Below are 17,101 nucleotides of genomic sequence, written 5' to 3' on the forward strand. Positions count from 1 at the left end.
AACTCGGCGAGGCAGGAGAGGGAATGCTGCTCATTCCCCAGCAGCAGTCACATCCAATGAGCACTCTCAGCCCTCTTATTTCTTGGCTTTCTGTGGCCTGTGGCACCTCCTGGTTTCCAGAACTCTGCCTTCCCTTGGCTCCCTTACTCTTATTTACATCCAGAATCCTCTCCTGCTGGGCTCAGGGCCTTGCTTTGCCTGCATTCCCTGCAGAGGCTTCATCCTCTCCAACCTTGTTCAATGGGATCCAGCTCTGTTGCTTCAGGCCCATACTGGGCTGAGGAGGCCCAGATGGAGTCTCCACTCCACATCTCTCTCCTGAGCCCTGGAATCCACTGTGCAGCCCCACCTTCAACTCAACACACCAGGAAATAGAACTCACTGACTTCCAACAAACCACCCCGACGCCATATCTTCTTTGGTTCTGCACCCCTGCCTCCCATCCACCAGCTGAATTCCAGCCTCGTCGCTTCCACATCCTTGCCTCTTGGCTCCCTTCCCACCTCCCCTCGTCCTCACATCCCACCTTGGCCCTTTCCTCTCTGGTCCTGCTCTGACAACAGTCTCTTACTTCCAGTCTTGTCCCCTTCTAGTTTATTCTTTCTCAAGTAAGAATCTGATTATGGTGTGCTTCTGCTTAGGTCTCCATTATCTTCCAGATAGAGGTAGGGAGGATCCTCTGGCAGGGTACATGGGTCCCCTTCAGTTTGACCCCCTGGCCCTCAGGCTCTGTCCTCCTGGTGAGGTGGACAACTCCCTTCACAGTGCCTTCCTCTTTTGTTTGCAACCTTCTCCCCTCCCTCACCCCCACCCTACCACGTGTGCCTGAAAAACCCCTATTGATTCTCCAAGACTCAGGCGTGGCTCCTCTTTGAACCTTCAGGGCCCCCCCGGGGTGGGACGGCATGCACACAGAGCCTTTTATCCGGGTCTCCTTCCCGCAATGTTGGGCACGACGGTGACTTCATACACAGTGAACAGCTGTGAAAGCCCTTGGCTGCCGGCCGCCTCCTGGTGTCCCTATGTGAAATAACCAAGTCCGGGATGACTCAGCTCACCAGCAAACAGAGAGGAAAGACTGTAGCTGAGGCCTCCGCCAGGGCCCACACTACCCTCCAAATCATTCCTCAGGCCTGGTCAGGGCACAGCTGTCATAACTTGTTCATATCTTGGCATTTTAATAAAAGTATCTAAAGGAACATACTCATACCGTTTTCTTTCCATTTTGCAAGTTCTCTCTTTGCTCTGCTTCACAGCTCACCAGTCTGTTCCTCCCCACACCTCCTGATGAATTGCCTGAAGAGCCCTGTCTGTGACCATGCATCTCACAAGACCCTCACCCACCCCCAGGCCCAGGGGGGCTGTGACAGCCAGCATCCCCAGGTTGTGGTGCATGAGGCTGTCATCCAGTGGTGGTGGTGTTCTCGGACTGTCCCAAGGCAAAGTACTTCACCTGTTTCTAATCCAGTTTTGAGGAAGACTTCTTACCAAAAATAGAGCCGATGATCAGTTTTGGTGGAAGCAGAGGTACAGACCAAGATCAAAATGCCTAGTACATAGGACTGGATCCTGATTATGCCAGCACTTGACTTAGAGTTGCATTTTTCAGAGTAATTACCTAGAAACTTAGGGTAGTAGGTTAGGCCCCCAGGACAGCCCGGGTTTGGGGTGAAGGCTAGATCTCTCCTGATGCCTGTCCTGAGAATTTTACACAGGTCCTGGCCTTGATCTCCTTCACCTGTGAGAGCCTACGGTCTCTGTCATGCTGTCATGCAGCAGCCGAGAACACACTTACACAGCCGGCCATAACTGGCATTTTGCCGCATCCTCAGGTCCTCAGTGGAGTGGTGGAGGCTGGGGCCAGCAGCTGGGCTGCGGGCTGGGCTGCGATCTGGGGGGAGGAACGGAAAGGATTTGGCTTCAGCAGCCTTACTGTCAGCATGGTTTACATTCATGGACCTTCCACCTAAACAAAGCTGGGTTGTGAGGCATGTCTCCTCTCCTTTCAGGAAGAAAGTGTATTTTTAGTTGTTTTGTGTTTTGCTCTGGAAGTAAATTAAGAGCCTGAACAAGATTACAGAGAAAATATCTACTCTGGAGAGTGAGACAGATACACAATCATTAAATCGGCAGCAAGGGTTGTAGACTGCCTGTGTTCATCCGTGACTCCAATACTTACTGGCTGTGTGACATTAGTCAAGTAACTTAACTTCTTGGTGCCTCAGGCTCCTCATGTGTGAAATGGAGATGACAAGAACAGTACCTAGAACACACTAAGTGCTGACCATGCACCTGCTGTTATTATCATATGCTAAACATTTTCCATTTGAAAACAATTTGTCTAAAGAGATTTCTTAATGATTTAGCAATCTTATCAACTGTTTTCTGATCACTGCATTTATCTGGCAGGTTCAGCAAGGCTACAGGCTGGGCATCTCGACTCTGCAATATTAGGGGTGGAGGACTGCAGGTTTGAGATGTGTGTGTAGAACAATCCATTCTCCCTAATGGCTCCAGGCTCTGGCAATCAGAGTGACACAGCTGCCAGATTTGTAAGCACACCTGAGAGGAACCCAGAACCTTCTACCACCTTGATGTGTTTCATTTTCTGCCAAGGTTCATGGGTTCTTCTTGGGGGTTTAGTGGGAGACTTTCAAGCTCTTTCCACACACATGCCATCGCTACCAGCATTTTGCAATCCTGACTGCATATGAGAATCTCTTGGGGAGTTTTCTAAACTCCTAGGCCATACCCTAGACCAACCAAATCCAGGTTGAGGCCAAGGCACAGGGACACGTTTCATACCCCCAGGTGATTGCCATGTGCAGCATAGGCTGAGAACCTGCTTTCTTCTAGGAATGGTTCTGTTCTTGGTGGGGACAACATTGGGGTATAGCTGGGGTCTCTGCAGACCTGCCAGAGAAGGGGGCAGAGAGACCCCCCAGAACTTTAGAATTTCTCCAGGATCAAGAGGTCCAGGAAGCCTCCAAGTTGCCAAGGCTCTCCAGCCACCAAGGTGGGCTCACCTGACCCTAGGACCTGGCACCAGCCCCCACATGCCCATCGCCCACCAGTACATGGCCCAACTCACTGGTGGTGGAGGAGACGGACTTTCCAATGTCAACCAAGGAGCGGTGGATGGGCTTCTTGGTTTGGTGACGGTGTTTTCTCAGGAGGACATAGCTGACCCTCTCCCGGAGCTCAGGCCGCAGGAGGCCGTCCTCAATTTGCTTCTCGATGACATCATCTAAGTGGGGAACAGACACACCTCATCCATGTGGGACAGAATGACCAGGCATGCGGGGGTCTTCAGTTTCATCTGTTCTAAGTGGGATTAAAAGTGACTAAAGGAGATAGGAGATGTGGAAATAGTTCCGGTTTTGCTACAAACTGTGGAAACATGGGCAGGTCACACAGCTCTGGGTATGTGCATGCATGTGTCTCTGTGTGTGTGTGTGTGTGCATACAATTCTATGCTCTATCAACGCTATTGTGGAAAGTCAATGAAGTACCCTAAGAAGCACAAGAGTTCTGTGATCAATAGTTTTAGTCCTAGCATCAATTCCTTCTAGAAAAGTATTTGGGGCAAAATACCTGTGGCAGATTTGAATATGGTAGAACAAAATTCACAAAGTTTTAGGGACAGTAAGGTAAGCTTCACTGTTCCACTTAATAAGAGCTAATTTCCTAAAGATGAGTGATGATCCATTTACTCTGGTAACAAACAGGTTGCCATGGCAATAGGATTCTCTGACAACACTAGGAAGCTCCTCTCTGATTTGCTTCATTGCTGGGTGGCATTTCAGAGGATGGTCTTTTCCTGGTCAGAGCTCCACTGGGGACTGACGCCTAGGGCCACTGTAATGCTATCTTGGGAGCATCAGACCTAGAGCCTCGTGTCTGCAGAATCAGGTGGGCGTCACACAGGTCTGAGGCAGGCATGAGGCTGCCATGGCTTTAGGGGACCCCGGTGGTCTCTGCCTCACCTATGATCTGTGGTAAGGAGCCACCATCCAAATCCAGCAGCACCGTTCCCGTCTGCAAGCATGTCCGCAGCTCGAAGAGGCTGTGCAGAGACAGTGTGGACACATGGGGCTTGCTCCAGCGTTCGCCTCCTTCCTCTACCTTTTCTTCAAACTTTATCCACCTGGAAGGGGTCAGGATGGGGTTCAGGATGGCCAGTGCCCTCAGGAGGAGCCCCCATTGGATTTCCTCAGGGCAAGGAGTGTTGGCCTGGAAGTCATGCGCATGCATGTTGTGGAAGGCAGAGGATCTTGGGAACCCCCTCATTCTCCCCCCCCCCACTTCTCCTGATGCTGTCATGCTCAAGGCAATGTGACATCCAGAGGATAACCATAAATGGGCATGAGGGATCTTTTTGAGGGTGGCAGAAATGTTCCAAAACTGGATTTGGTGATGGTTGTGCAACTCTGTACATTTACTAAAAATCATTTACTTGAACATTTAAAATGAAAGAAGTTGACCATAACTTAAAATAATAAAGCTGTTAAATAAAAAGTATCACTTTATCACTTGGAACCTGGTTACCCAGGGTTGGTCACACATGTGTCCAGTGTCTGCCTTACGGGGGTGTAGTTTGCCAGGAGCAAAGAAAGCATTCCTGACAAAAAAGTATTTCCCCACAGCTTCTGCTGAAGAGCCTGGAGATTCTACACGTCAACCCTGCGTTTCGGTTCTCAAAGTTCATATTAAAAATCCATGTCATCTGGGGAAGGAAAGAAATTAAACCAAGGATATGTAGGAATTTGTTCTTTCTAGAAGACAGAATCAGAGGCTGGGTGGAGCTGAGAGGGAAGGCGTGGAACAGCCCAGCAGAGGGCAGCACCAGAAAGCCTAGACAGCGCAGTCAGCAGGCTCTGCTTTGCATGATGTCAACCCCCAAGTTAGTGGGTAGCTTCAAGCTAGTCCAATCAAAATCCCAAAAAAGTATTTTTGGACCATGACTAATTCTAAAGTTTTCTGAAAAGTCAATGTCCGAAAATGGTTGGGGAAAGTCTAAAAAAGAAGGATGGGGACTGCCATGCTTTTAGCAGATACAGAAACTGGCCTAAAAGCTGGAGTAATTAACAGTGTGATTCCCATCAAGATATAGACAAAGAGATCAATGAACAACGGTCCAGAAGCAGACCAAGCCGCCATGGGAATTTGGGTTTTGATAGAGGAGGTTTTTAAAAGATGACTAATTTAAAAATAAGAATAAAAAAACTTACCTGTCTCTTATTTCTCACCAAGCACAATATTAAATTCTACATAGATTAAAATCTAAACATAAAGTTAAATCTATGATGAAATATTATTAGCTAATAAAAAGAAAAGAAACTCTGACACATGCTACAACATGGATGAGCCTCGAAGACTTTACACTATGTGAGATAAGCCAGGCACAGAGGATGAACACTGTGTGATTCCATTTATGTGGAGACCCAGAGTAGTTAAATTCATAGAGACAGGAAGTAGAATGGCAGCTGCCAGGGGATGAGGAGTACAGAGAGTGGGAGTTACTGTTTGATGGGTAGAGTTTCAGTTTTGCAAGATGAGAAAAGTTCTGGAGATGGATGGTAGTGATGGTTACTCCATTACCCTAGGTGAATATACCTAAGTCCACAGAACTGTACACTTAACAATGGTTGAAATGGTAAAATTCATGTTATGTATATTTTACCATAATTAAAATAAATAAATAAAAATATATAAACAACAATGCAAATATACTAGAAGAGAGTATAGGAGAATCTTCTTATATTCTTGGTTGTATAGAAAGAACTGCTAAACAAGATATAAAACCACTAGGGGAAAAAATGGGCAGATTTTGTTACATAAAAGTAAACAAAACTAAAATTTCTGTATTATAAAATAAGACAAAGTTCCAAAAAAATGCAACATAGTGGGGAAAATATTTATAACACACAGGGCATCAAAAAACTGGTGTTCATAATATAACACAACTCCTTCACATCAAAGAAAAACTCACATTACCCTATTGAAAAGTGAAAAATTCTGGAAAGAAATGAAGATGGCCAAAATATTTTCAACTTTACTAGGAATCAAGGACATTTAAATTACTGCAAATGGAATGGCATTCTTCACTTCTCACATTGGCAAAAATGAAAAAGACTGGTGACTTCCAGTGTTGGTGAAAACACGGGGTTGTGGGTGTTGTCTTACTGGATGTGTGTACATAGTGTAAGTTTGCATGTATACCCTGGGTGTATGTATATAGCATAGCAGCACGGTCTTGGTATGGGGAATTGGGCAGCTGCTTTCAATATGTAGTGTGCACATCTTTTGATTCAGTGGTTCTATTTCCAGGAAATTATCGCAGAAATATCCTTACACATTTGCACACCATAATATGTATACAAGGATTCATTCACCTGTTCATTATGGTGAAGAACTGGAAACTGCCAGTTTGTGGTAGGGGCATGGTCATATCTGTTCTCTACACTCCTGCTGCAGAATACCCCTCAGAGGTAAAAAGTGTGAGGGTGAACTATGCATACTGACATGATAGACAATACCATCCTATTTTATAAAAAAAAAAAAAGAAACAAACAAACAAACAAACAAACACACACAGATCTGTGTGTAAGGTCACATGTATCTAAAAGTTCCTGGCAGAAGCTTTGGAAGGCTACCCATCAAATGGTTAACAATGAGTCTGGGAGAGGAGAGGATTTGCTGGTGGGGGAGGGGTTAAGAGACTCTTAGTCAGTTTGGATTAATTGGTATAGTAACAGGGAGGCCTGTGGAGCTAGACAACGGGGTTGTGAGTCCCAGCTCCCTCATTAGCTGTGGAACTTATCATTTTTTTTCTTCAGGAATAATAATAGTATGTAGCAATTAGAGCAGAGCCCAGCATATAATGCACATACTGTGTCAGTAACTAATGTAAAATAAATAACATTGCTGTTGTAATTTTAGAAACAATAAAAAATAAAGTAGAGGCATTCAAAGATCTTGCAACCAGAGGACACCATGGTTGATATTTCAAGGACTATCATTATTGTTTTATTTACTTATTTTTGAGAGAGAAAGAGCATATACTTGAGGGGGAGGGGAGGGAAGGGGTAAAGGGGTAAAAGGAGGGGGGGGGGGCGGGGAGAGACAGAGAGAGAATCTTAAGCAGGCTCCATGCCCAGAGCAGAGCCCAACATGGAGCTCGATCCTACCACCCTGAGATCATGACCTGAGCTGAAATCAAGAGTCTGACACTTAACCAATTGAGACACCCAAGCACCCCTCCATGACTATCATGGTTATGAAAGCACATGTGTACATGTACACACACAGTTTTACATTAAAGATACCATAAGAAAAAAAATACCATAAGGACCTAATATCTATTGGACATTATTTCATGTCCACAAATGTCTATAAATATTCGTATCATCTTAAAGGTTTTTTAAAAAAGATTTTATTCATTTATTAATGAAAAGCACAGAGAGCAAGGAAGGCAGAGACATAGGGAGAAGGAGAAGCAGGCTCCCTGCAGGGAGCCCCATGTGGGGACTCAATTCCAGGACCCCAGGATCATGCTCTGAGCCAAAGGCAGATGCTCAACCACTGAGCCACCCATGTGCCCCCATCTTAAAGGCTCTTTAGTATTATTTTATTATATGAATGGACCACAGTTGATATGATTTAGGTTATTTCTTGGTGACATTTAGGTTATTTCTAATTAATCTTTATTACAAACAAGGCTGGCTTGAATATCCTTGGTCCTGCTCAATAATTTCCTTAGGATAAACTCTCAGAAGTGGAATTGCTGTGTCTGCATATTTTTAAGTGTGTGATATACATCCCCAAACTGTTCTCCAGAAAGCTTCTGCCAATTTACATCTCTGTCAATGTACAGGAAACCTCACATTACCCTGAAGTCTCTCAAATCCTGATATTATCTTTTTTCACTTCTGTTCCTTTGGTAATTGAAAATTTACATCACATTTGCATTCTTTGAATTACAAATAAGGTTGGACATTTTTTCCTTTATCAGATTTCCTCTTTACACAATTGTGTGAGAACTTTGCATTACGAATGTTTGACATCCTGACTTACTACATTTATTTGAGATCAGTTAACCAGGTGCCTGGCAGGGCCTTGGGGGCTCAAATGGACATAAGGTGGAAGGTTTAGAACTTCACTATGGAAACTGGAGTGGATGCCACACATACACTTGCCTCATATTTACCAAAGTGCAGTTTTTTAAATGGGAAAATCTGTTTTGGGGGAACATCAGCTAAATTCTGGTAGATCCAAGTCTGTATGAAGTCAGTACAAAAGTTTCCTAAAAGTTGTATTAATACAAGGGTTTGTTGGGGATCCCTGGGTGGCTCAGCGGTTTAGTGCCTGCCTTTGGCCCAGGGCGTGATCCTGGAGTCCCGGGATCGAGTCCCATGTCAGGCTTCCTGTATGGAGCCTGCTTCTCCCTCTGCCTATGCCTCTGCCTCTCTCTCTCTCTCTCTCTCTCTCTCTGTCTATCATGAATAAATAAATAAAATCTTTAAAATATATATATAAGGGTTTGTAAGGAAGAGATCAAAGGATCAGTCCAAATGTTCTGACTGAGAAGATGCTTACCTTCTCCTTGAGAGTCTTTCTTCCATGCAAGCAATCACATTGCTGTTTTTTTTTAATATGCAAGATAAATTATACTGTCACCTTGCCACTGAAGACCCTTTGCTAGTCCACGGTCTTGCCCTATCCACCCAAAGGTGTGACATATCCCAGTACATGGGGCCACTTGGGTTGACTGTTTTCTATACTGTCTCATAAACATCCTGGGTGAACATTCTCAGGCATTTCTCTGCCATGACATCCATTCTTCAGTTTTCTGCCTATACTAATGCAACTCTACCTGGAAGGAGTAGGTGAAACTTTGAGGTTTCACTTTGAAACATCCTCTATTAACTCCAGGTGGCACAGACAATAGGTTCTCTCTGCCTCCCAGAATTTCTGCTATTTATACTGTGTTAGGTCTCATAAAACATTAGTTCTATACACAAACAGACAAAGACATCAACCTACCTGAACATAGTCTGCAGAAAAGCAAAGTTACTATTTTCAGGTTCAGGACAACATCAGATCTAGTCTCCTACTACCAACATCCCTTGAGAACTTGATTTCAAAAAAATTCCAGGATGCTCAACAACTTAACTAGAAACACCTCTCCAGGTCCTCCTTGCAACTATTTTGGGAATCTAGATGTTGAAACAGCTAGCCTGTGCCCTGAAACTTAATTTTATATTTTTAATGGTAACTACTAGACTTTGAGCTCACTTTTACCTTGAGTGGAACATGGAAACACAGAGGACCCAAGATCTGCAGTGATGGTTTTCAATTTTGGCTGCCTATTAGAATCGCCTTGCCTGGGAGATTTTGTAAAATAGGCATAAGATGCCTAGATGGTCACTCCTTCAGGAGGGTGGCCTGGCCATGGAAACTCCCAGTTTATATAACAGTGCCCTGAGAACTGAGGAGCCCTTACTCTGGAATCATATAGAACTGTGTCACTTAGGGAAGTTGGACTTGTCTGCGGTCCCAATGCAGACAAGTAGCTCTGTGTACATGCGTCCCACCCTCCTTATACAAGAGGAAACATGTTCTCTTTCCCTTAGAATGGCTTTGAGAATACCAGCTGAAAGGCAGAACTGTATCTCCAGAGTCTCCTTCCTAGCATGGCCATTTTTAAATTTTGTTTCCCTAATTTTTATAACTGGAGTACATACTCTATACCAGTGTGTCTCAAATTTTAATGTACATACAAATCACACAGAGATACTGTTAAAATACAGATTCTGATTCAGCAGATTTGGGGTGTGATCTCAGATTCTGTATTTCTAATAAGTTCCCAGGCACGCCTACACTGCTGGTCTTCAGATTACTTTTAAGGGTCGTGGATCTATATAGTAAAATGCCCTTTTTCCTGTTTTCCAGATATGACCCCTTCATTTTCCACTGCCCATCAAGAGGGTCACTTCCTCTCAAACCTCTCCCAGTCTTCCTATTTCTCCAATAGTAAACACTGAGGACAGGGTTCTCAAACTTACACACACATCAGTATCACTGGTTAGGCTTAGGAAAATATGGATTACTGGGTCTCAATCCTAAAGTTTTTTTTTTTTTAAAGATTTTATTTATTTATTCATGATAGTCACACACACAGACACAGAGAGAGAGAGAGAGGCAGAGACACAGGCAGAGGGAGAAGCAGGCTCCATGCAGGGAGCCCGACGTGGGATTCGATCCCGGGTCTCCAGGATCGCGCCCTGGGCCAAAGGCAGGCACCAAACCGCTGCGCCACCCAGGGATCCCTCAATCCTAAAGTTTTTGATTTCATAGGTGTCGGGTAGAGGGGAGACTGCACCAAGGATTTGGACATTTCTAACAAGTTCCCAGGTGATGCTGATGCTGTGATCTAGGGACCACACTTTAAGAACCACTATCCTAGGATAATGATTCTTAAACCTGGTTGCACAGAAAAATACCTCAGATGCTTTTAAAATCTTGATGTAGTGGGTGAAGTCTTGCTTTGAAGAAATGACTGGGGTTTAACCACTTTTCAGAATGAATAAAGGAATGGGCTCTTTAAAAAGCCTCTGACCAGAACCTTGCTTAAAAATTCTCAGAAGCCTGATAAAATGGTTAATGTGTAATCCCAAGAAACTCATTACAAAATGACCTTTATACCATGATTGGCTTCAGAAAGTAGGGAATTAGAGTTGGGGAAGCAGGTCAAGTGGAAAGAAAATCTCTGGCTGGAAAAGAACTTGCAGGGATTTTGTCCAGGCGGGGGGCAGGCACCAGGTACCCTTCTTCTGGCTGGGGTGGAGCTGGACAGAACCTTGAAGAGTCACATGTCACAGAAAGCAGTTCCCTGTCATGCAAAGGGAATCTGAAACCGAGGCCTTTTCTGTGACTTGTAACTTGGCCACAGATACAACTGCTGCACAGTTGCACAGAAGCTGCACAGAAGCTGCTGAGGAGTTAATACCAACAGTAGTAGAAAGTGTCACAGAACAAACTACCAGGTACCACTGAGGCTTTCCAACACTTAAACCCAGGTTGTGAGAAGAAGAGGGGGTTCTCCTTTTAGGCCCTGGAAAAAGCTGAAAACTAGGAGACCTGAATTGTAGCTCTATCCTCAGATAGAGATTTAAATTATAACCCCACTTGCCCTGCCCTGGCTAGCATATCAGTGGTTCTTGACCTCATATGCATTCATGGCATCTGGGAGCTTGTTACAAATTCCAACACTGAGGGCTGAACCCCAGGCTAATGACACCAGAATCTCAGGGGCCTGAGAAGTGGACATCAGTACTTTTAAAAAGAAGACACAGGTCTTTGAGGGGACACTGAGCAGGTCATGTGCACGGTCAGCTAAGAGTAAAATCTGGAGAATATAGATAAACATTTTGATTGGAGTGAAGGTCATTTCTTTCTGTGCTTATTTTGCATATCATTATTATTAAATTGTGTCCTGGTTAATTTGTTTGTAAAAACTCCCCTTAGAGGGCAGCCCGGGTGGCTCAGTGGTTTAGCGCTGCCTTCAGCCCAGGGCCTGATCCTGGACACCTGGGATCGAGTCCTATGTCAGGCTCCCTGCATGGAGCTTGCTTCTCCCTCTTCCTGTGTCTCTGCCTCTCTCTCTCTCTGTATCTCAAAAAAAAAAAAAAAAAAAAAAAAAAAAAAATATATATATATATATATATATATATATATATATATATATATATATATCTTTAAAAAAATCTTTAAAAAATTCCCCTTAGAATATCCTAAATTTAAAGATTAAAAAAATATAGGGGCATCTGGCTGGTTCAGTCAGAAGAGCACATGACTCTTGATCTTGGCGTTGTGAGTTCAAGCCCTATGTGGAGCACAAAGATTTCTTACACTAAAAATAAAGATAAAAAAATATGTATAGAATGCAACCTTTAATATTAAGGTTATGTTGTCTCTAAACATTTGTTGTAAGATTTCTATTTGTGTGCGTTTATTGCTTAGATGAAGTTATGCTGACTCACATAAAAGTTGAGAAGTACACACTTACACTGTGATGATTCTCCATCTCCATGGCCTCAGACTTTATTCTGTAACTCTCCCATCCCTACCCCATTACCCATTGTCCAAAGACTTGACTTCCATGTATCAGTTACAAAGCATCAAGACATGGTGTTTTTTGCTTGCTGCTAGGGCCAGCTGGTAATAAATTTTGAGACTTTAAGAGATCATTTCTTAAAAGTAACATGAATATGAGTTTCCTCCCATCATCCAGCAAAGCTGTTTAACTTAATTTGAGTCATATCAATGCCCTGAAATTTTCAGCAGAAACCAAAGTCCAGTGTTCATTCTCTTATGGGCCATTGAAGAATTTTCCTGGAGATGTCTAGGAGATATCATTAGATATTCCCTAGTTCAGTCTTTGAAAGAGGCACCAAGAGATGATAAAAGGGGAGCTCCTAAGCTAATTCTTTCCTATTCCTACAACTTATTTGGCAAATTCTTACTACATAATGATAAACACATGCATTAAAATATGCATGTGAAGTAATACAAAAAGTTATTTCTACAACTGATTAAAATTATACATATGGTATATATGTTCACAAACCAAACTTGCCAGTGAATTTGAAAGATTATAAAGTATAAAAGACTGAGTGGGAAGGCATGAATCAAGGGTCATCATGTATATGTGGAAGTTTAGAAGGTATCAGTAAGACAAAAGCATCACAAGTCTCTTGTGGTATCCACCTCAGAACAGACTCAGAAATTTGTCTTTTTATAGTCCCAGAGATGACTAGGTCCAAGGATACTGACTAATGTCAATCAAATTCACAAGGACTGATGTATAAACCTAAATTTACAATGAGATTTACAACAGTTACAGAGTTAGTTACTGTCATCTTGCAATCTTTGCTTTCTCTCCTTACAGGCAGATGCACCAGGAAAGCCAGACTATTATTAGAAAGATATAGAATCATGATTGAGGTTTAAGTGACTCAAATATTTAATAGGATAAAATGTCTGGAATCTTCTATCTCTGCAAATGAAATTTACCTGGGACCAGACACGTGGACACCTCTGTCCTAGACTGTTCTGGAACAAACCCCATGTGCTTTCATGGCTGACTAACTCCCTGTGATTGAAAGTCTCTCCTTTTGCTAGGATAGGAGTCTCCTCTCAGGGCCTTTAGTTATGCAGTGCAATTTGGGTATTACTGGAGAATAACTTCTCAAAAAAGTGCACTCAGCAGTGAGCTGGCAGGGAGGAGGTCGAGGTGTGTCATTCCAGGGGCTGTGGTCAATGGAATAGGTGTGGGCACTCTGCCCCCAAGCTCATGCATTCGGTGAAGGGTCTTTCCTGTTGCATATCATGTCTTCATTCATGGGTAAGGGGGAGCCCACAGCTAAGTGAGTGCCATCAGACACAGCTACTGGCAAATTCCTAACTGGTTCCTTCAGGGAAAGGTTTCAATCAAAACTCTCTGAAGGCCACTTTTCTGTGTGTCCAGGAAGCTTTTGTAATTATTTCCAAAGGACTGTCATTTATAGACTTGTCATTCTCCCTCAGAGTCTGCTAACACCTGCTCCTTACTGCCTCTCAGGAAAGGCCCTCTTCTCTACCTGGATGCTCTCTCTCCCACCTCTGCTGTTCGGGCCCTAGTTCAAAGGTCACTTCATCCCTGCAAAGCCTCCCCAGGGACCCAGCTTGAAGAGATTGCTCCTTCCCCTGACTCCCATTCCATCCTGTGTCATTTATCACATGGCACTCAATATAACAACAGTGGCTAAATCATACTGAGCACATATTATGTGCCAGGTGTTATACTAAGTATTTTACATATATTATCTCACTGAATCCTCAAATCAGCCCCTTGAAGAAGATCTGTTACTATTACTGTCCCGGTTAGGAGGCCAGAGACTCAGAGGAAGGAACCTGCTCAAGGTCATGCAGCTTATAAGAGAAAGCCTTTGGACTCTAGAGCTCTGTCCTCATCACTCCACAGTATATCCCTGGGTTTTAGTTATCCACGTATATGAAAACACACCTGCCTTTTACACTAGATCAGGGGTCAAAAACCCCATCCCATGGGTTAAAAGTGCCTCATAGCTTGCTTTTGTATGGCCAGCTAGCTAAGAATGGTGTTTACATTTTTAAAAAGTAGTAAGAAAGGAGGAGGAAAAGGAGAAGAAGAAAAAGATCATATGTGGTCAGAAAACCTAAAATACTATTAGTCCCTTAGAAGAATTTTGTTGACACCTGCACCAGGTCATAAGCATCTTGAGGACAGATCCATGCATGGCTCACTTCAATTCTCCCACAGAACCTCATACAACATCCCCTAAAATATTTTTAGAATGAAGGGGAAAAAGTGTAGATAAGATAAACTTTCCAAAGTTCTCCTAGATCCACAGATTAAAGCTTCCACATTTCCACCGCCCTAGGAATTGATAGTGACAATAGGTGTCAATGTACAAAGATTGGATGTGATCTCTGAAGTGCTCATCCAAGAGGGGGACAGGTTACAAAACTACCACCTCTCACAGTGGCCTGAAGAATTCTGCAAATTCTGGTTGGCAGTAGAAGCACAACTGCAGCCAAAGAATAGATTACATAAAGTGCATATCTTCACTACTACATACGTGAAAAATACATATTTCGGATGTGTGTCTGCTCTGCTGCCATTCGTGGGGGTATGTTCTCCAAACCATGACCAGCCTTTCCTGAACCTTCCCATAACTCTGATTTAGGTCACAGTGATAGGACAACCAAAGTTGGGCAAATCAGGTGTCATTGAAGAATTAGGAATCAGGATGGATAAATAGCTACACAGTATGAGATGGTCACTTGAGGACAGCCTGGGTGGTTCAGCAGTTGAGCGCTGCCTTCAGCCCAGGGCCTGGTCCGGGAGTCCCAGGATCGAGTCCCACATCAGGCTCCCTGTATGGAGCCTGCTTCTCCCTCTGCCTATGTCTCTGCATCTTTCTCTCTCTCTGTGTCTCTCATGAATAAATAAATAAAATCTTTAAAAAAAAGAGAGATGGTCACTTGACTAGAGTAGATGCAAATGTGGAAGCTAAGGAATAGCCAAGGATGGGAACAAATTGGGGAAGCCAGCTACAGAAGAGTGAAGGAGCTGCCCAGAGAGAAGCAGAAACCAGAAGCAGAGAAAGAGGACAGCCTGGCTTCCTGCACCCAGGCCTTGAGATATCTGACCATCCCTGAGTACTATGAGGTCATCCTACATTCTGTTGATGCTCCCTCCTTTTGCATAAGTTAGTTTGAGTGGGCTTCTGTTACTTGTGGCCTAACATGCCCTAACAAAGACAGGGGCATTTCTCTCTCCTTTGGCCATCGTACACAGGCTCTGACAGCTCACTTGAACTTAGGCTATGGTTGTGAAGCTGGACATATCAGACAGGGAGGCTCTTGACTTTAGCATAAAGAACACCTGGCAAAGGGTTTTCAGGGAGGTCTATTCCTTCAGCATCTCTGGAGTCTAACAGTTCTGATCCTGACAACACAGGAGACATAACCACCAAAATCAATTTGTGGACCTTGCTTTGATTTGAAGTTGTATAAACCAACAATAAATGGATGTTTTTGAGACAATTAGGGAAATTTGAATGTAGACTATCATATTAAGGAATTGTTCTCAATTTTGTTAGGAGATATAATGACATTGTGGTTATGTTTATAAAAGATGCCTAATTTCATAAAGTTGTATACTAAAATGTTTACAACAAGTGGAATTTTCTTTAAAACATTGCAGCAGAAACAAAATTCCTAAAAGCAGACCAAAAAAGTGGTGAAGATAGATCAGTATTAATCATTGATGAAGCTGGGTAATAGATACATGGGGCTCAAAATGTTTTACTTATGGTGTCTGAAACTTTCCTTAATAAAAAATTATAAGTAGATAGCTATTTAGATATTTAAAAGTTAAAAATATATATTTGGATTTAGACAAATATGTATTTATATACTTATATATATGTAGGTGGATGAATCAACTGGTGTCTTGGCATGCAAGGTAGTCTGATGGTGGGGTTTCTTCCCTCTTGACAACTGCATCTGTGGGAGCCAACCAAGAATTTCGTTGGTTGTAGAGAGGTGATCTTCCTGCTGACTAGCTTCTAGGGATTCTGAGGAACTACCAGCTAGTCAAGCCACATCCAGGTGGAGGCCTGCCCTCTCTCCTCACTTAGCTAGCCTTCCTATCCCAATCACTAGCCAGGTAATCCTATCTTACCATCCTGAGCCCACCAGGTGATGGTGTTGTGTCACTGCCTGGCTGTCCCCACAGGTGCACACTGGTGCTTCCCAAACCTGATGGCAGGTGCTTTGAAGGTGGCCCCTCTAGGGGTGTTGGGGCCTCATGCATCTCCTACCCTGAGCTGTGCTACTATAAGTGATCACTAAGTCCCTGGGGATAGACACACAGCTCGCAGGGGAGAGTGCTGGCTGCAAGCAGGGACTCTGAGGCCTGGGGGAACGTTGCCTTGGTCCAGGTTCTGATTCGCATAAAATCGCTTTTGCCCACTTTCTCAGCATAAGTGTCAGATATCAGTGTTTGACTAGTGGAGGAAGAGGGAAGGACAATGTTAGCTATTGGATGTGCAAGCGGCTTGATAAAGACAGTGTAACTATTCAGACCAGGAAGTAAGTAGCCAGTCAAACAACTTTAAAAACTTTCATCTGAAAAAAAGAAAAAAAAGAACAAAAAAAAACAAAGAAAAACAAAACAAAAAAACAACAAAAAAAAACTTTCATCTGGCCACAAATCTCCACACATGACTCCACTGCAGGAAAACAGGAGGCCCCAGGCCTGCCAGCAGCTCACCTGCCTCAGGACCACCTGGTTACCTGCAGCTCCCACACTCAGCTCGTGGGCTCCTCACCTCCTCCAACAAGAAATGGCACTGGCAGTCACCAGCCCTTCCACTCCTGCGAGGAACCCCCAAGCATCTCACTGCAGCTGCCCTGCTCCCTCAGGCCTGTCACATAGAAGGGATATGGCCTTCCTAGCTGGGGGCTCAGGGTTCCCCTTCCCCTCTCCCCCCACCACCCCCATGCCCCC

At 43.8% G+C, this 17,101-nt stretch overlaps 1 protein-coding gene across 9 annotated transcripts in view; it reads right to left on the reverse strand.

The window, feature by feature from the left end:
- SLC4A5 (solute carrier family 4 member 5) overlaps positions 1-17,101 on the reverse strand; it is a 110,099-nt gene that overhangs the window by 44,064 nt on the left and 48,934 nt on the right. For all 9 annotated transcript variants that reach the window (XR_012004265.1, XM_072769872.1, XM_072769867.1 and 6 more), the window contains 3 exons: positions 3,987-4,147; positions 3,092-3,247; positions 1,796-1,891 (listed from right to left, as the gene is read on the reverse strand). Coding sequence is in view for 8 of the 9 variants with exons in the window: in XM_072769872.1 (XP_072625973.1) it covers positions 1,796-1,891; positions 3,092-3,247; positions 3,987-4,147 (413 nt within the window). In the remaining variant the exon portion in view is untranslated. The remainder of the gene's footprint in view (positions 1-1,795; positions 1,892-3,091; positions 3,248-3,986; positions 4,148-17,101) is intronic.

Source organism: Canis lupus, chromosome 12 (genome assembly GCF_048164855.1).
Source record: "Canis lupus baileyi chromosome 12, mCanLup2.hap1, whole genome shotgun sequence".
Classification (NCBI taxonomy): domain Eukaryota; kingdom Metazoa; phylum Chordata; class Mammalia; order Carnivora; family Canidae; genus Canis; species Canis lupus.